The sequence below is a fragment of the Artemia franciscana genome, chromosome 4 (genome assembly GCF_032884065.1).
Source record: "Artemia franciscana chromosome 4, ASM3288406v1, whole genome shotgun sequence".
Lineage (NCBI taxonomy): Eukaryota > Metazoa > Arthropoda > Branchiopoda > Anostraca > Artemiidae > Artemia > Artemia franciscana.
Window position 1 is genome coordinate 39,921,706 of NC_088866.1, and position 16,954 is coordinate 39,938,659.

At 36.3% G+C, this 16,954-nt stretch overlaps 1 protein-coding gene across 1 annotated transcript in view; it reads left to right on the forward strand.

The window, feature by feature from the left end:
* Window positions 1-1,497: 1,497 nt before the first annotated feature.
* LOC136026422 (NSFL1 cofactor p47-like) overlaps window positions 1,498-16,954 on the forward strand; it is a 43,247-nt gene continuing 27,790 nt past the window's right edge. The window contains exons 1-4 of the mRNA XM_065702999.1: window positions 1,498-1,678; window positions 3,037-3,242; window positions 9,182-9,343; window positions 14,682-14,785. Of these exons, the coding sequence (XP_065559071.1) occupies window positions 1,574-1,678; window positions 3,037-3,242; window positions 9,182-9,343; window positions 14,682-14,785 (577 nt within the window). The 5' untranslated portion in view covers window positions 1,498-1,573. The remainder of the gene's footprint in view (window positions 1,679-3,036; window positions 3,243-9,181; window positions 9,344-14,681; window positions 14,786-16,954) is intronic.

Genomic DNA, 16,954 nt, shown 5'->3' on the forward strand with positions numbered 1-16,954 from the left:
TTGGTATAATCCATGGCAGCTGAGTTGCATATCTTTCCTAGAATGCAAAGGATGGATTCTTTCCATCAACCAGGACAGAAGAATACAAGTTTACTTGACACCAAATCACTGTATTATTCTCGTTTTGTTTTATATTATCATTGCCTTGGCATATAACTTTATCGAGCATCTTTCTTTTCTATGATGTGTGATGAAAAGGATATTTAGAGTTGCTGTTTTCTTAAGATAACTCACTGGCCAGATTCACACGACTGGTTGGTGTAGCTGATGTGTTAATAGTACTTACGATTATAGACCCCTTTTATGCCTCTTCAGGGGCTCTTTCCTCTCACTTTGAAAGAAATCCTGCAATATTGGTAAGCTTCCCATAAGTTGAAGTGAAAGGACCTGGAATGTACATTTGACAAATTTCGGTTTATATTCGGGGGATAAACTACCAGTCAAATGTCTCGGTCTCCAACACTAGCATCTTGACCACTTTGAGTAAGATCTTTGAGTAAGTTTCCACTACTCATCGACATAACTTTCCAACTAGTCCAACTTCTAAAACCAAATTCAAATTTTTAACAACAATTTCTACTAAGATTCAAGGTTTTGATTTTCTTTTTGAAGGTTTTTAAATTACTTTATTTAAGAATTAACGACACTTCTTGACTGCAAAGGTCGGCCCTGCAGTGCATTCCTGCAGCCTGATTCGATCTCTGGGTCCCGTATTACCAAGCTAAGGTCAAATCCACTGCGCCACCACAGGACTTTAAATTGTTTTAACCCCTTGTCAAAAATATATTCAAATATTTCTGCAATCACCAGTTTTTTACTCTTTAAGCAATTTAACGTAACTTTTCCGTGCATAAAAACCTTCAAAATCTTAAATTTTTCCACATAAATTTGACAAAAATATGTAATTACATGTTCCATGAAGTAAAGGCATGTTCTTCTGCAGTCAAGGTAGGTCTGTCTTTTTCGAGATTCTAAATTTTTTGGAAATTCCGTAAGAAGCAAAATTTATCTGGGACTGTAATAAACACTTATTTTAATTTCACAGTTTGAATAGCAATTGTTGAAATTGTTGATCGCTTAAAAAAAAAACCCACAGTAGATAAAGAAGTACCGTAGATTAAGAAAGGTGCAAAAAGGTAGAAACAGTATATTTTCGTATATATGCTAGCTGACTCCTGCCATGTGGTGCTCTGGCGCTGCGTGCCCCAGCAGCACGCTACAACACCCCTGCCATGCATTTTAAATTTGAAAAAGGAGCTGTGGGACTTATCAGAAAAGATTAAGAGGTTTCAAAAAACCTCACAGAAATGGTGAAATTAAGTGAGTATCTTACTGTCTAAAATCTAGAAGAAGAAAAATGATAGTCAGAGACTTGGTAGAAAACTGGAGAATGAAAACTAGGAGACATGTAGCAATCTCCATAATATTGGAGACTACTACCTGTCTTCTAGTTTTCCATGAAACTCCGAATGTAGAAAAACTCTTAAAAGCTTGTGAGATTCCTGTCTGCCTAAGAGAAGAACGAGAAGCAAAAAAATCTTATATTCATTGCTTAAATTTTAGCTAAAGGAGAATGGAAAAACAGAGAGAAGATGATATTAAGCAGTTTATGGAACTCACTAATGCTGACGAAGAAAGGGCTCGATTTTTCTTAGAATCTTCTGGATGGAATCTAACAGTGAGCCAAAATTTCAAGTCTAGGCTCATTTGTTCATGTTTGAAGCTTCTAAGTTGTGAACCATGATTTTGATACAAGATTCTTTCTCTGAATTTGTAGTTTTACCTAATCTCTAAGATTTATAATGATTGCACAAAAAACAGTTAAAATTGTAGCCTACTTGACAACATAATTTAGGATAAGACAACCAGTACTGGGACACTTTGATCACTCTGCCTATTCTGGGACAGAATCTTTGATTGGATTACAAAATGTCCAATACTGGGACAGAAGACTTTAATCTTGGACACCCAATCCATACATTTTTGTGGGTTGCTTCCAAAAAACCTGTTGTCTTTTGTCCCAGTATTGGACATGTTGCAATCCAACCAAAGATTCTGTCCCAGAATAGGCAGAGTGATTGAAGTGTCCCAGTACTGGTCATCTTTTGTGGTACTATACCCATAAGCACAACAGGCATATTTGTTTACTTTCTGTTTATATGGCCTATGTTATGGAGACTAAACTAACCTGATTTTACTATTTTGAATTTCCAGACAATGTTAAAAATATAGTAGGTATAGTTTTCCTATATCCTATGTGCAAATGTATTTAGTCAGGCTTCCAATATTGTTACAAGGTGCAATTATGTAAATTTCTGTAGTCAGATCTGTGTGAATATTCCCATCCAGGTATTATTATTAATGCTATTAGACTAGTAAGAAAACATATGATCAGGGGCAAAGCTAAGGTTTTAAGTTTTGAGGGGGGATATGAAGAATGTACTGAAAAAATATCCAGTGTTCACATAAGGTAAATTTAGACACCAAAGAAGCCCAAAGTTCCAAGGCATCAGCACTACATGCAGACACCTTAGAAGTTTGCCTCCCCCCCCCACCTGTGCCCCTGGATATAATCATACAATGGTTTATAAAAGACCAAGCTAATTGTATAGATAAACATTCTGAACTGCTGAAAAACAACATAGAATGTGAAAGATTATTGATAAGAAAAGAGCAAAATGTATACCATAAAAGAAAACCAAGCCTTGGAAAGTGAGTAGAACTTTATTTGCCAACTAGCTGACCCATGGTGCATTGCTGTAATCTAAAAACAAGAATATTCAAGGAAAATTCCCCCTTGCAGAAAACTCCCTATGTTACACATGTTTTATTTCTCATTGTAAATTGGACACAGAGTTGTCTATGGGTCTTCTAAAATTAAAATCAGAAGTAAAGGATTCACTGTCAGTTATTTATATTTAAAAGCCTATATCCTAATTTTCTGGAATTTTGGCCTACTTTAACACTGACCCTGCAAACATAATTTTAATGATTTCTTTTTTTTAAAGCAAGAATTTTTCAAATGTATTGTTTTAGGTTGCAATTTCCACTTTCTTAGATGAAGATGCTAGCACAATGAGTGGCTTTCAACAATCACCACATCAACCAATGAGGAAACAGGAAGAAAATGCTGAAGAAATGTCTGTAAGTGATACAGATGAGGAGTTTACACCCACAACCATTGCAAAAGAAGAAGAAAAATCCAAAAAGTCATATGATCTAAGAAGTACTGGTGGAACTAGGTAATTTGGAATAGCTAGATGGAAAAAGCATCAAATCATTTTACACTTTGAACTGAGAAAATAGATTTATAAACATATAAAATAAACTTAAAAAAGAAGAAAAATAGAAACCAAATTATAATGTAAGCTATTAAAGGCTTTGAGTTCCTTTTGGCAAATTAGGTTAGTATATGCCAGAGTAGGAATTCTAGATGCTTTCAACATTAAAACAGAAGATTGTCTCTTATAAAGATTTTGCTTTTTGAAGGAGTATTTCCAGGTATGTGTTCTAAGCAAATTTATTGTTCTTATATTTTCATAAAGAGAATATAAAATAATTCTAGTAAACCAAGTTCATATTAAATTAATAAAATGAAAAAAGTAAACAATAATGCACAGTTCTGTGACCTCTCCTCTGACCTTAATGACTTGTTACTATAAATGGATATTTCCTTGAAATTAAATTTCTTATGGGACAGCAGTAGCAGTAGCTGGAATACATGTTCACATGTTCAAAATGATACATGTTCAAGGAAACTATCAAGAGACAAATATTTCACATGTAACACTGTTTTTGAAACTGTAATTTTCTTTCAGGTTCAACTGAAAACTAATTGCTAATTATGAGAAGAAATTTTTAGGATTTAAAAAAAATTTGTATCCCCAAAAATTGTGTTCAATTGAAATAAAGTATACCATTTGAATCCAATGAAAACATGAAAACCCTTATTTGAAGTTTAACTTCAAAGCACTAATATTTCTTCTTTTTCCTTGGGGGTGATTCTATCCAACCTATGGTCATAGAATATTGAGAAATGACTCACTTGAACAAAAATGAAAATATCATACACCTTTTTTGATTTAAATTTGATAGCGCTGCAGCTAAGTTCCTTTTTCTACCTTTTGTGCATTCAAAACATCAATTGTAAACCAAACAGTGCCAAAGTTGTAGAGCATACAAATTTTCAATAGTCAATCAATTTGTTGTGATCTAAAGTCCCTAATGAGAGGTTTACAGTTCCCTATCCTGACTTAGAAAGTGAAACTATCTTGGCAGAGATAAAAATCAGTAAATCAGAATCCAATATTGTGGTCAGTCCTAATGCTGAGAGAAAGTTCTCTTGAAAATCAAAAATAATTGCAGTAACTCCTTAAAGTTCTATCTTACATTTTTACTCTTCTGTCATAATTGCCAAAAATCGTTTGCTAAGCTGTTCTCAAAGGAAAAACCAGGTAATGGAAGCTCAATTGTACTTTAGTGCTACTGACATACATTCCTTTACTGATCCTTTCCTTGGAAACAGTTCAGCAAACGATTTGTTATAATTCTCAGCTTGAAAAATTATAAAATGTCAAGTAGTCCTAATAAAAAAAGATGAAAAAAGTAAACAATAATGCATGGTTCTGTGACCTATCTATCTTAATGCATAACAGCAACAATGTCATGATGCCAATTAAGTAAATTAAAATAATGTATAATCATGTAAAATCCTGTAAGTATAGCTGGTCTGCATGCAAAATGTGTTAGGTACAATTATTCTGCAGAAGTAAGAAGTGTTTTCTAACTTCAAACTGTCCAAATACTCCCCCCCCACTAATGTGCAATATAGGCCAAATTATTTTTTTCCCATCTATTTTGTCACTTGTCTTTGTCTTGTTTCATGCTGAAAGAAGCTAACAAAGAAATCGGCTTGAACTGTTTATTTTAGTTGAGCATAACCATTTAAATTAAAAGATATTTCATGCAAAAGATACAAGTAGTATATGTATTAGTTAAAATGGTAGCAATTATTAGTAAATCAATTGTTAAAGCATATATAAGAGTGCTCACATGTTGTCTTCAATTACAATTTGCAATGCTGGTCTTGTTGTTATATGTTTTTGTTGCTTTTCTTCTTCTTTTCTTTAGATTCAGTAAATGTCAGTATTATTTATGGGTCTTTTAATAACTTACATGATTTTTTTTATTTATTTTCAAATGTTGGGAAATACGCAGACAACCTGGAAGGGAACCTCAAGTTTCAAAAGCCTTCACCCCCTGCAATTACGACCAAGGATTTCTGCCTTACAAGGTGTGGTCGAGAAGCAATTGTAGCAAGGTTGCTTTGTAGTGCTCCAGGCGCCACTAGAGCACTCAATGGGAGGTTTTGGTGGTTGGGTCTTCCTTCAGCATTGCATTGCAATGCAGTCCCTTCTGTACAGTGAGAATGGATTATTATGCAATGTGTGTTTTTCATCTTGGTCATAGGACATGAAGTGAAAAATAGAGTGGACATTATACCAGCAATATGCTGTCAAATTCAGCGGTTTCTTGGACAAAGCCACTCCAGAGAGTTATTTGATTGAACATGCATACAGAGATACTTCCATGTCGGAAGCCGAGGCTTTTTGTCCAAATAAGAACTACAAAGACTAGTGGTAGATAGTCCAGGACAAAGATCAATCTAGATATCTGTCAACGAGTTATTCGGACGAAAAGTGTCGAAAGTTAAGGAACTCTTGGAGTCGAATTGGTGGCCCAGTTTGCAATTAAAGGGGGAAAACATAATATGGAGATGTAATTAATTGTAAACAATTATCTCAATGAGAAAAGCTTTTACAAAATCACTGCCAAAAATTTTGAATGACAAACAAAAACAATGACGAGTTGACATGTGCCATTAATGATGAAGGTTTTGCAAGGATAAGCAGGTATTTTGGACAATGTAATGACTTGTGACGAAACATTGGTCTTCCTATGCAAGCCGAGATCAAACGCCAGGGGTTGTGAACAGCACACTAAGGGGTCTCCATAACCCAAGAAGGCAAGAATGGTGAAAGTCCAAGATGATGACTATGTTCACTCTCTTCTGACAACCATAGTATGGCACACAGCGAGTTTGAACCTCAAAGAATGACTGTCAATGCCACTTACTACCATTATTTCCTTATGCAACTACACCAAAACATGAAAGCGAGACACCAGATATTGCTGATTGTTTGAAGCTTCACCATGATAATATTTCGAGCAACGTCGCCTTCAGTGTGACAAGGTACCTAGTCTGAATTAGGGTTGTAACTTTGCCGAACCCTCTATATAGCCCTGATTTAAGCCCGGGTAGACTTGTCTGTTCGTAAAATTGGAACCACTATTAAAGGCCACCATTTTGATGACGTTGTCGCCATTAAGAAGGCTGTACTCAGCTTACAAGAGGTTCGTTACAAGCGAGCTTCCAGGAAGCATACCTGTCATGGAAATCGTGTTGAGAATTGTTTATCGACACCTAAATAAACTATTTTGAAGAATTTTAATGGCCTGGTAAAATCTGGTGAATAAATTTCTATGTATAGACTCAGTCTTCTCCCTTATTGGACTCACCTTGTATGTTAATCTACAAGGGATTATAAAGAGATTATGAAGCAAGGGATTGATTTTTCCCTTTACCATGCTTAGGATGGTAAGTGAGCTGGTTTGGTGGTTAGCTTTTTTTTGTCCCTTTGAGCAATGAAGAAAGAGCTTGTTTCCAGCTATTTTCTTTCAATCAATCAAAAGGAAGGGAATATTACCCAATTAATTGGCCTATCCTTTGTCTAAACATATGCTTTCTAGAAGTCCTTTCTATTTATCCTAACCTGGTTTAAATGCATTAAAGTTATTATAGTTGTTTAAGCTTTATTAAAAATAAATTTTGTTGTATCAATATAAGACCATTCTCTCTCACAACAGTTTTTTGGCTATTTAAAATTAACACAGTTCCTTAATTCAAGCAATAGAGTTGTATCCAACGTAGACTGTATGCGTAGCATGTGCGTATGTTTAGGAGAATGACACTCATATGTTTTTTAAAACAAACTACAAGTATTGAAGAATCCTTCGAAGACCCTTTTGTCCTTTGAAGACCAATCGAAGACCCTTTTGAAACACTGCTTGAAACCAATATATATACAAATCTGCATCACGGCTGATGGATCAAGAAGCTTGGCTGAAGAAGAATGCAACTAAAGTAGCAGAATAGATCCAGCATGTCTGTTTGAATTAGTGTGTAGAGCTACTAAAACAAATGAACAAAGATTTAACCGTCGAAAGTCAGCCCTGATATCACTGATATGTGAAAGCCCAGACATTATCTGGGTTAACAATGTTGATATTATAGTCGCTTCATTGGTATGGATTTGTTTCGTTCGTAGGAGGTTATAGTGAATTAGAAAAAGGCTGTAGCAGAAGGGAGAATATGTGTACTCAATACAAACATGGATCATTCCACCAGCTCTCCATGTCACTTGCAAGAATTGGCGTCTGAAGGAGGAGGATGAGTTCAGGGTACAAGAAAAGGTTTATAAATCAATGTTGAGAAGACTAAGTCATTAATAATAGGAATAACTGAAGTTGAAGAAGTGAACAGCTTCAGTTACGTAGGTAGCATTACTAGTATAGCTGGCGAGGGCAGAGAAGATGCTCAAGTAGAATAGCCAAGGCTGAGGGTGTTTTTTCATACTTGAAAAATGTTTTGAAGATTAGTATGATAAGTCAGCGAACCAAGATTAGAGTATTGGAAGCTATAGTGATGACAGTGGCCAAGTATGGTTCTGAAGTGTGGGTGCTCTGAAAAATGGAGGAGGGTTTGAAATGGAAGTAAGGATAGAACGAAGGGAAGAGGGAGCGTGTAAGAGGGAGGCTTTGAATAGATTGGAATGGAGCAGGAGCGTAGCTATGTTGGCGTCAGGCGGCTTGATGCTACAGTGAGTTGTTAGTAGTAGTAGTAGTAGATCAGCTTTTATTGATTTTTCAGATGATGATTTCGTGGTGATACTTCTATTATATGTTTTGTTAAAGTTGGTGTTTGCCCTAAATAATTTAACCGTTACCTTGAACCAAAAGGATTTTTATACAAAAAAAAAGAAAATGTATTGGGTAGCGATAGTTTTACTATTTTTCTTTAAACAAATATAGACTGTTTCAATATTATCACTTGTTTAAGCAATGTTAGCTGAGCACTTTCTGACCCGCAAGGGGCAGCTCAAGTTCTTGTTGGGGCTTTTTAAGGCTGAAAAAGCAAATGGTGTATATGAAGCAGCCTTTCTTTTGAAAAAGAAAAGTCAAACCTGGTAATCGAGAAGCACTGACATGGCACTCAGTCAATTTCCTTACAAAAAGTCTTAATGACCTTACATATCTGTTGTCTTACTCCTAGTTTCCAACGGTTATTTTTCTGGGATTTTGAAACCGATTTAAAATTAATTAATTCAATTAACGATGAAATTCATTTTGTGGGTTGACAGTGACTTGCAATAATTTTCGAACTATAGTTTTTGTGCCCAACAGGAAAGATGAATTACCAATGGACGTCTTTGTCTTGAAATCTTCATTTAAAATCCTTTAGTCAAAAGACAAGGATGCGTATCTGTAATTTACCTTTTCTATGGAGTGTGAAAATAGATGAGAACTTGCATGGGTATTTAGCATTAAGATTCATCAACTTTCACAAAGTTTTCAGCGTCCTTCATATACAACTATGAGCTTACCTTTTACTGCAGCAGGGGCTGCAATAAGTCTACTATAGTGGTATTAGAGCTCCTGGGTAAGTTCTCAGATTACCTGAGTCTCTTAATATATACTGGAGGATAAAGGACCTTTAGTCAACTTTGATTTCACTACGGTTAACTACAGTTGAATTTTCGAACACGGACTGACGGGCCAACAAGCCAAATGAATGACAGATTTTTTGGCTTCATATTTGAAAAGTTGGACGACATTTGTTTGGATCACCCTGCTTCCAGAAATATTTCCAGTTCTGGTGGAAAATTTTATGTTGAGGGCGATGGAGGTCTGGCGGAAATGTTGCAAAAAGAAGTGAAAAAGTGTTTGGTTTCGATTTTAATGCGTTTTTAGTTATATGTATTTAATCACAACTTTTGCATATGACGCTCAGGTTTTCCAATACAAATTATATTATTAATATTTATGTTTCTTTTTTCTTTAGGATAGCCACACTTCGTCATAGCGAAAGCTCGTCAGATGAAGAAAATCAAGCATTTTTTGTTGGAGGTGGAGAGAGGAGTGGCCAACAAGTCCTTGGACCTCCAAGAAAAGACAAAAAGAAGCCTGGAGAAATTGTCCAAGACCTTTTTAAGTCAGCTAAAGAGTAAGATACTTTTGTTGTTTTCTAGTAAGGTTGTTGTTGTTTTTGTTTTCTTTACTCTTTTCTTGATATTATCTTATAGGCTACCGATTTCACTATGGCTAGCCAAATAAAATCGCATGTTTCTGTTTGTCTGTGTGTTTTCATCCACAGAGAAACAGCCATACTGTATGATCAAGAGAAAGTGATTTTTTGACAAAATAATGTTAGAAACACAAGTAATTTTATAATCGAAATTTCATATGAAAAGGAAATTGTAGAAAGCTATACTGACGACTGTAGTTCGCAAAGTCAGCGGATGGAGGCAACACAAGCCGCTTGAACACTTCTCTATGCTTTTTCTATCCTTCTTTCATTTCTGCTTCTATCTTTTTAAATTATTTTTTAAAGAAATTTCGAGGCCCCTTAATGAGCATGCATTTGCTGCATTTTTCTTCATCTTTGCTATTGAAATGGACGCCTTTCAACTGTTCTGCGAGTTTTGGGAATACGAGTCACATGGAGCTAGTTCTAGGTTACAAAGTGTATATGACCCGAATCTCAGCCAAAATTATCTACAAAATTCTTTTTTGACGCCTGGAGAAATTAAAGTGTTGTCGTGATAGAAAAGCTAGTTGTCAATTTTGCCCAATACTGCCAATTTATTCGCGTGATAGCCAATTTTGCTCTCAATCTTCTCTGTGTTTCTCAACTTTATAGGGAAAAGCATACGCAAATGCAATTTTTTGCCGTTTGAGTTGATTTATAGGGTGAACCCTAGCAGGGCACTGGATATCAGAAAGCCAAACGGAAGTAGCTCATCTGATAATTATTAGGAAGAGATTAAAAGAAGCGTCGTGTACTTGCTATTCTGGCTTGTATAGAATTTGTAAAGAAAACAAAGACTTTTTATGATAAGTCAGCTTGCGAGTGCAAACTCAAAGAGGGCGAGAATGTCCTCGTTCTCTTAGTGGAAGGCAATAATAAGAAGTGCTGAGGTGGAGGGGATCCTCCACCCAAAAAAAAGAAGTTTTTTGCACTTGTAAAAAAACTTCTTGTTGTTCTAGTTAAATGACACTTCTGTTTCAGGAGTCATTCTTAAAGAATTGGGACCAAGTTTTAACTTAAGGGTAAAGACCGAGGTGTGAGGGGGCAACCCCATTTATATACATAATAATTTCTGCTGTTATAATGTTGCTCCTTACTTTCAGTTGAAAAACTTGTTTTTATATTTAATTTCTGATCGTTTTTAAATAATGCCAGGAAATCAGGCCCCACCTCTACGGAGAAATCCCCCTCCCCACGGAAAGATCCTCTAAACAATTCAATCCCGGTGAAATTTTAACCCGGACGATTACCCTTAATTCCACGCGTAAAAGTGAGATGGAAAAGAGAAAGCAAGACATATAAAAACAATTTTATATGGGAATTCTCGCAAATAGGCCAAGTGTAAAATTTTCCCTGACAAGTTCACCGCCTGAAAATCCCTTCTCAATCGAAAATTTCCTCATGGAGCAACCCCAATCAGAAAATTTGCCCCCCCCCATCTGAAAATGTATGCATACCTTACAATATCAAATATTATGCGTAAATAATGGGGAAATTTTATAACTTAAAGACCTACGCTGAATCTGATGGTGTAATTCTCATTTAGATTCGTCGTTTTTTAGAGGGTGTTTCCCCATTTTTGGAAAATTAGGAAATTTTCTCAGGCTCGTAGCTTTTGATGTTTGACACTAAGCTTAATGAAACTTATATATTAGGAACCAGGATAATAAGCCAATTCTATGATGTATCCATCCGTATCAGAATTCCGTTTTTAGAGTTTTGGTCACTATTGAGTCGCGTCGCTCCTTACTTTCAGTTCGTTACCACGAACTGTTTGATTACTGTATACGAAAGCCTACTTAATTTCTGTCATTTTTTTCGACACCGTTAACAAGTAGACGGGCCGTGTGAGGGAAGTTATGTAAGATTCAGGAAGATCCAGCCTACATGAAATATAGAAAATGTCGGCTGGTGCAAACCCAGACTTGTTGACAAAATTGGGAATAGGGAAATAGCCCTAACGCCAGAAAAAACGGAAGTGGTCCAAAAGGCAGACGTTCAAGGATAAAGACTAAAAGTCTAGTTATTGCTGGAGATACTCGGTCGTTGAGGTTGTTATCAGCGATTCATCCTGAATTTGTCGATAGTTGCGAGGCATATGTCAGATTTGACATGAAAGAGATATCAGAACCAGTGATTTTCGGAGAAAGAACATTTGGGCACGTTAAAAGAATGGCGGACACCTGATTACCTATGTTGCCTAGAAATTATTGGTAGCATAATTAAATTGCAGCATTATCAAAAAGAAAATTTGTTGGCCTTTACTTGTATGGACAAACTTTTGAAATTATATCTTATCATAATTCCTTATGGTTGCTGAATATTATTAAACCAGACAATCAGAACCTGGTTCAGTGGGTTCTATGTCTTCAAGAGTAGAATTTTAGGCAAACGCTTGACCAAAGACAACCAATGGAAATGCTTATGGCATGTAAATACTATAGTGGGCGGATTCATGTGGAACAGGGGGAGGGGGAGGGAGCTAAAGCTAGAAGTTTCTTTTACTCGGAAATTATTATCATTATCAGTCCTATAGTCCTATAGAGATTTTGGGTTGAGATTTTGCTGCTAATAAGTTTGGTTGTTCTATAGTTTGCCTTTGCCTTATTTTTGACTAAGTAGCTACCTACGAAACGCCTTCACTGTTTTGGTGGTAGGCTATTCGGACAGGCCGAAGGACATACAAGGACTTACAGACATCAATAATACCAGGCAGTGTGGCCTTAGAAGGGGGCAATGTGGCATTTATGTGTTTTGTTGGAACAGTATAAGCTTGTGAGTGGATCTTCTAGAGAGCAGACTCCTGGAATTTCTGTGGCAGTTCCACCTGGCCTGGGATCCTTTGGGGATTCAAGATATATTACCAGGGTAAAAATAATGGTGTCGCACCAGGGATCTACTAGATGATAAGACTGACAGCGGAGGGATGTACGTGTGATGCTTGGAATGAGTAGTGTTTCCGAATCACCAGCTACCCCTCCCGTCAGAAGGAGAATTGGGCACTAACAGATTTCAATCTTCCACTAGGCCGGCAAGTCCGTGCAATAATTCTACCTAAGAACCTTGCCTCTAGAGGCAACCGGATGAGTCCACCCGCCCTTTCTCGTTGTTCTTTCTGAGGAGAAAACCTTGACAGTCTTCGCCAAACCATGGGTGTGCCCTCTCTATCCCAAGTCTTTTGACAGTGAACCTCAACCATAGTAATTCCAACCCGTTTTTCTGGGATAGTGTATGTCTGGCCGAGGGCACCAAAGGCTAGCATCCCCGTGAACCTTTTCCCAGGATTGATATACCGGAGGGTTAAGATTGCCCTCGCTCCCCCCAAAAGATCTGGAACTGTATTGCTGTTTAAGGATCGCACCAGCTTTAAGCTCTTTTGCTCGCTTCCGAACCACTTCATCTATATCCTAAGGGCCCGGTTCTTCATGTCCTTCAAATTAGTCCCTAAATCCTCCTAAGAAATTACAATAAATATGACAGAGGACAGCTTCCCAGCGACCAATATATATGGTTACCCTTTGCTCTATCTGTTCCTAACTGAGGAAGAAATGCAGCTTCTAGATGCTGTTCATGGAGCAGGGGGGGGGGGGCACACTGGAGCATTCCTATGGTGTTGAAGGTTTCATATGGTGTTAACTAATTTATATCTTAAAAAAAACTCCACTTTATTTTGCGATTTAGTTTAGGGGCAGATCACACATTTAGTTTATGTACACATATTTATATATGTATATATGAAAGTACATCATATAGGCTATATATATGTATATATATATATATATGTACATATAATGAAAAAAGAAATCACCAATGCAACAGCACAAACACGTAAAAAAAAGACAGAAGGAGAAAAGGAAGACTGTTTTCCTACATTAGTAATAAATATAGATCAGTACTTGAATGAGGCCTTAACCCCACTCATCCATACAATTACATCGGTCAAACAGCATAGCCATACACAATCAACCATAAAGAATAATCCATGGACAGGCAGTCGTGTCGAAAGTAAGTATAAATCGTCATTTACCAAATATTAAAAACAGTAAAAAAAAAGACAAATAATTCAGAGGCAACAACCCAACACAAGGGCTCATCAGGAAAATACTCACTTGCCTATAGGGTTTCGGCACTTTAAATTCACTACCCAGGCAAGTGGCTTGCCTACCATAAATTCTTTATGGTATCCCCGTGTTAGGTATCACCCCCAAAATATATTCCCAGGAAAAAACAATTGTAGAACAACCAAGTAACACCAAAACAAGCTTATCATACCTTATTTCTGGCATAATATATATATATATATATATATATATATATATATATATATATATATATATATATATATATAAAAGACTAAATAAAAGATTACTAGACAAAAGAAACCTTTGTCTAGCAAAAAAAGTGCTTTGTGGTTTTTTTTATGGACTTTTCTACGTTTGGTCGGCAGCTCGGGCCTTCTGCTCTTATAAGTGGATCATGTCATGTATATCGCGAGTGGATTATGCTATTTTGTTGTGAATTTTTCCCTTTCTACTTTGCTGAGAAAAAAACTGACGAGCCCATGTTTCTTTTGGCGTACACTACAATGTATGTTCTAAAATTCAGAATGTTTGGTCCGTTAGTTTAGTAGTGCATTGATATACACGTCTGCATATACTTTACTGACTTTTTGTTGCCTTCTTTTGCTCGCTCTGGCCTCCTACCATACCAGATAAAGCCTGACGCCGCGCTTGGGTCCCTTGCTTCCAGAATTTCACAGAAAAAGACAGAAACCCACAAAGGAGCCATCCTAGTGGCTCATTACCGCTCCAGGCCGGGTGTTTTCTAAGTTTTTCTTTCGAAGTAGGTCGTGTCACTCTGTAATATTGTACCTCAGTCAACCCACTATCCTAATAATGTATTTGATTGTTCTTAAAGAGATCACCATGTTTCAAAGATTTCAAAGGGTGTAGAAATGCAAAAAAATTGGACATTGGATATTCTTTTGACAAATGAGTATCCCTTGCTTCATTCCGCGTTGTCTCTTCTTCCCTAAAAAGTATCAAGAGTAAAATTTCAAGCAACAAATCTGTTGCTGGCGATTCGGTCGTTTGTGGTCTTTAAAACACAATGCGAAAAGGAAACCAATTTATAAAAAAAAAATTAAACAATTTTTTGCTCCTCTTCTTTACTTAAAAGTCTACAATTTTGCTTTCAACTTTATGTTTATTTACTTATGAGGTGTATAGAAAAAAAATACATTTTTAATTTCAAGGCATGGTGCAGAAGTTGTAGACCCTTCTACCGCGAGAAGATCTCAGGGCTCATATTTTGGAGGAACAGGATATCGACTGGGACAGACAGTAGATGACACTGAAGGTATTATTGCAAAAAAGCACATTCTTTGTTAATTCATAAGGTGGTGTTTAAATTTATTTTGTCGATCCAAAGTTTAAATTTAAAGCAATCGTGGAACGAATCGGCTTCCTAAGTCAATTTTACTAAAAAACTTTATTTTATAGGTATGCTCAAATTAGTGCTTGGGTTTTTGTTCTAAAAAGATAAGATTTACTTTAAGTTCTAGCGCCTGGTTTTTTTCTCAGGATGTTAAAACATATACTCAACTGACATCTCAACTAATCACAGCATCAACCTGCCTTAGGCCAACACTGCTGCGTATGCTCTACGTTCACCAAACTATGTTCAAAATTTGGCTCTACTCTCTAAATAAGCTCCTACTTCTTTTAGTTTCTTTTTTTTTTAAATTGTTCCCATCCCATTTGAGGATATATCGTGCTTCGTTTGGCCCTTTATCGATCACAAAAGCTGCTGGTTTTAGCAAGCTATCATCCAAAAAACATCGCCTAATCATCTTAACTTTTTTGATCTTTGCTATCACTGTATACAAATAATATGCAGTGGAATCATGAATCAGTAATATTTGGCTACTACAGTCTTGGCGCGTATAAAAGCTTCACCCATATTCTCGTACGTCCTTGTCCATCAACAATTCAGTGTATATTACCCTGGAACACGTATTTTCGCACAAACTTTCACAAAATGCCTTTGAAACCAACTCGAGACTTTGCAACCTACTTGTAATTTCAAAAAAATCTTATAATAATATTACGCTACAAATTACCAATTTTTATACGGAATAAATTAATTCAAAATTAGATTCTTGAAAAGTTAGTGTTACAAAGGTGAAGCCAAGTTTCGTGTTTATGAGAAACCTGACGTGTCTACCTGTGAAAAAATCTAATGTCGCTTTTGTTTTAACCTTCTCCGGAGCACTTGCATCTCGGTCTGGCTTTGTATAATGGTTGAGATAAGGAATGAGTCTACTGTATATGTCTATCTACTGTAATTGCTATAGACAATAAGATTAAGAAATTTTTGCACAGCTTGTGGTTTGATACATACTCGAATGTTCGAGACTTATACAATTCTTCTGGAAAACAGCTAGTATATCTTCCTCAGGTTTTCGAAGCGCCCTCTTTCAGTCATAATTCATCACTGTGTCCTCTTGATACAGTCATGTGGTAATGTTGGATTATATATAAGAATATATATATAATGTGGTAATGTTGGATTATATATAAGAAGCGTAACAAAGCAAATAATTTGCTTCGAAAAACTCTTGAAAACGTTGCGACTTCTGTTATTCCTTCATTGTGTAGGTTTCCTTAAAGTTATTGGAAGTTATTGGAATAAGTCGTGTCAGTAGACCAATGCTTCATCATTTGCAATCAAAGATGTAACCGGTAGAGTTGTCTATGACGACAGTGATAAAGCTGATGCTTTTAATCGGTTTTTACTTCTGTATTTGAGGCCCTTGGGCTACTCCCCATGAAAATCCCACGTCTACCTTTGACCTTTGTCAGGATGTGGTGCTTGATGATGGAGATGTGTATTTAGAGCAGATTTTCTGCTCTTTTCTTTTTGAAAGCTCTCAGTGTGTCCAACTTCCTGATCATGAGCCATCTGAATTTGTAAATATTTTTTATGGTTCGCCACAAGGGACTAAATTAGGCCCGCTTTCTTTTCTTATTGTCTTTAACCGTATTTTAACAACAATACGTGAGCGTTTTAAATTTGCTGATGATTTAACTGTTTTATCACTGCGACTAAGCCCTCCGACTACTGAACAGTCTGACCTGATCAAAATCTATCATGATCTAAAAGCTGAATTAAACTGGCCGTCAGTGAAACTAAGAGCTCTTATATGACATTTTCCTTCCTAAAGGGTAACAACCACTCTTCTCGTAATTCCATATTGCCAACAAAGAAAACTGTTAAAATACTTGGGATTCTTTTGGGCGATGATTTAAGATCGAATTCGCACGTTGACTATCTGAGTAAAAAAGGCGCCTCGCTTTTACATTCATTTTCCAACCTAAAAAGATTTGGTACACCAACTGAGGTTTTAAAGTCTGTATACTGCAGCTATGTTAGACCTTCTCTTGAGTATGCATGCCCTGCTTGGCATCCGGGATTGACAAAAGATCAAACAGATAGACTTGAGACGATACAAAAAAGAGCTGTAAA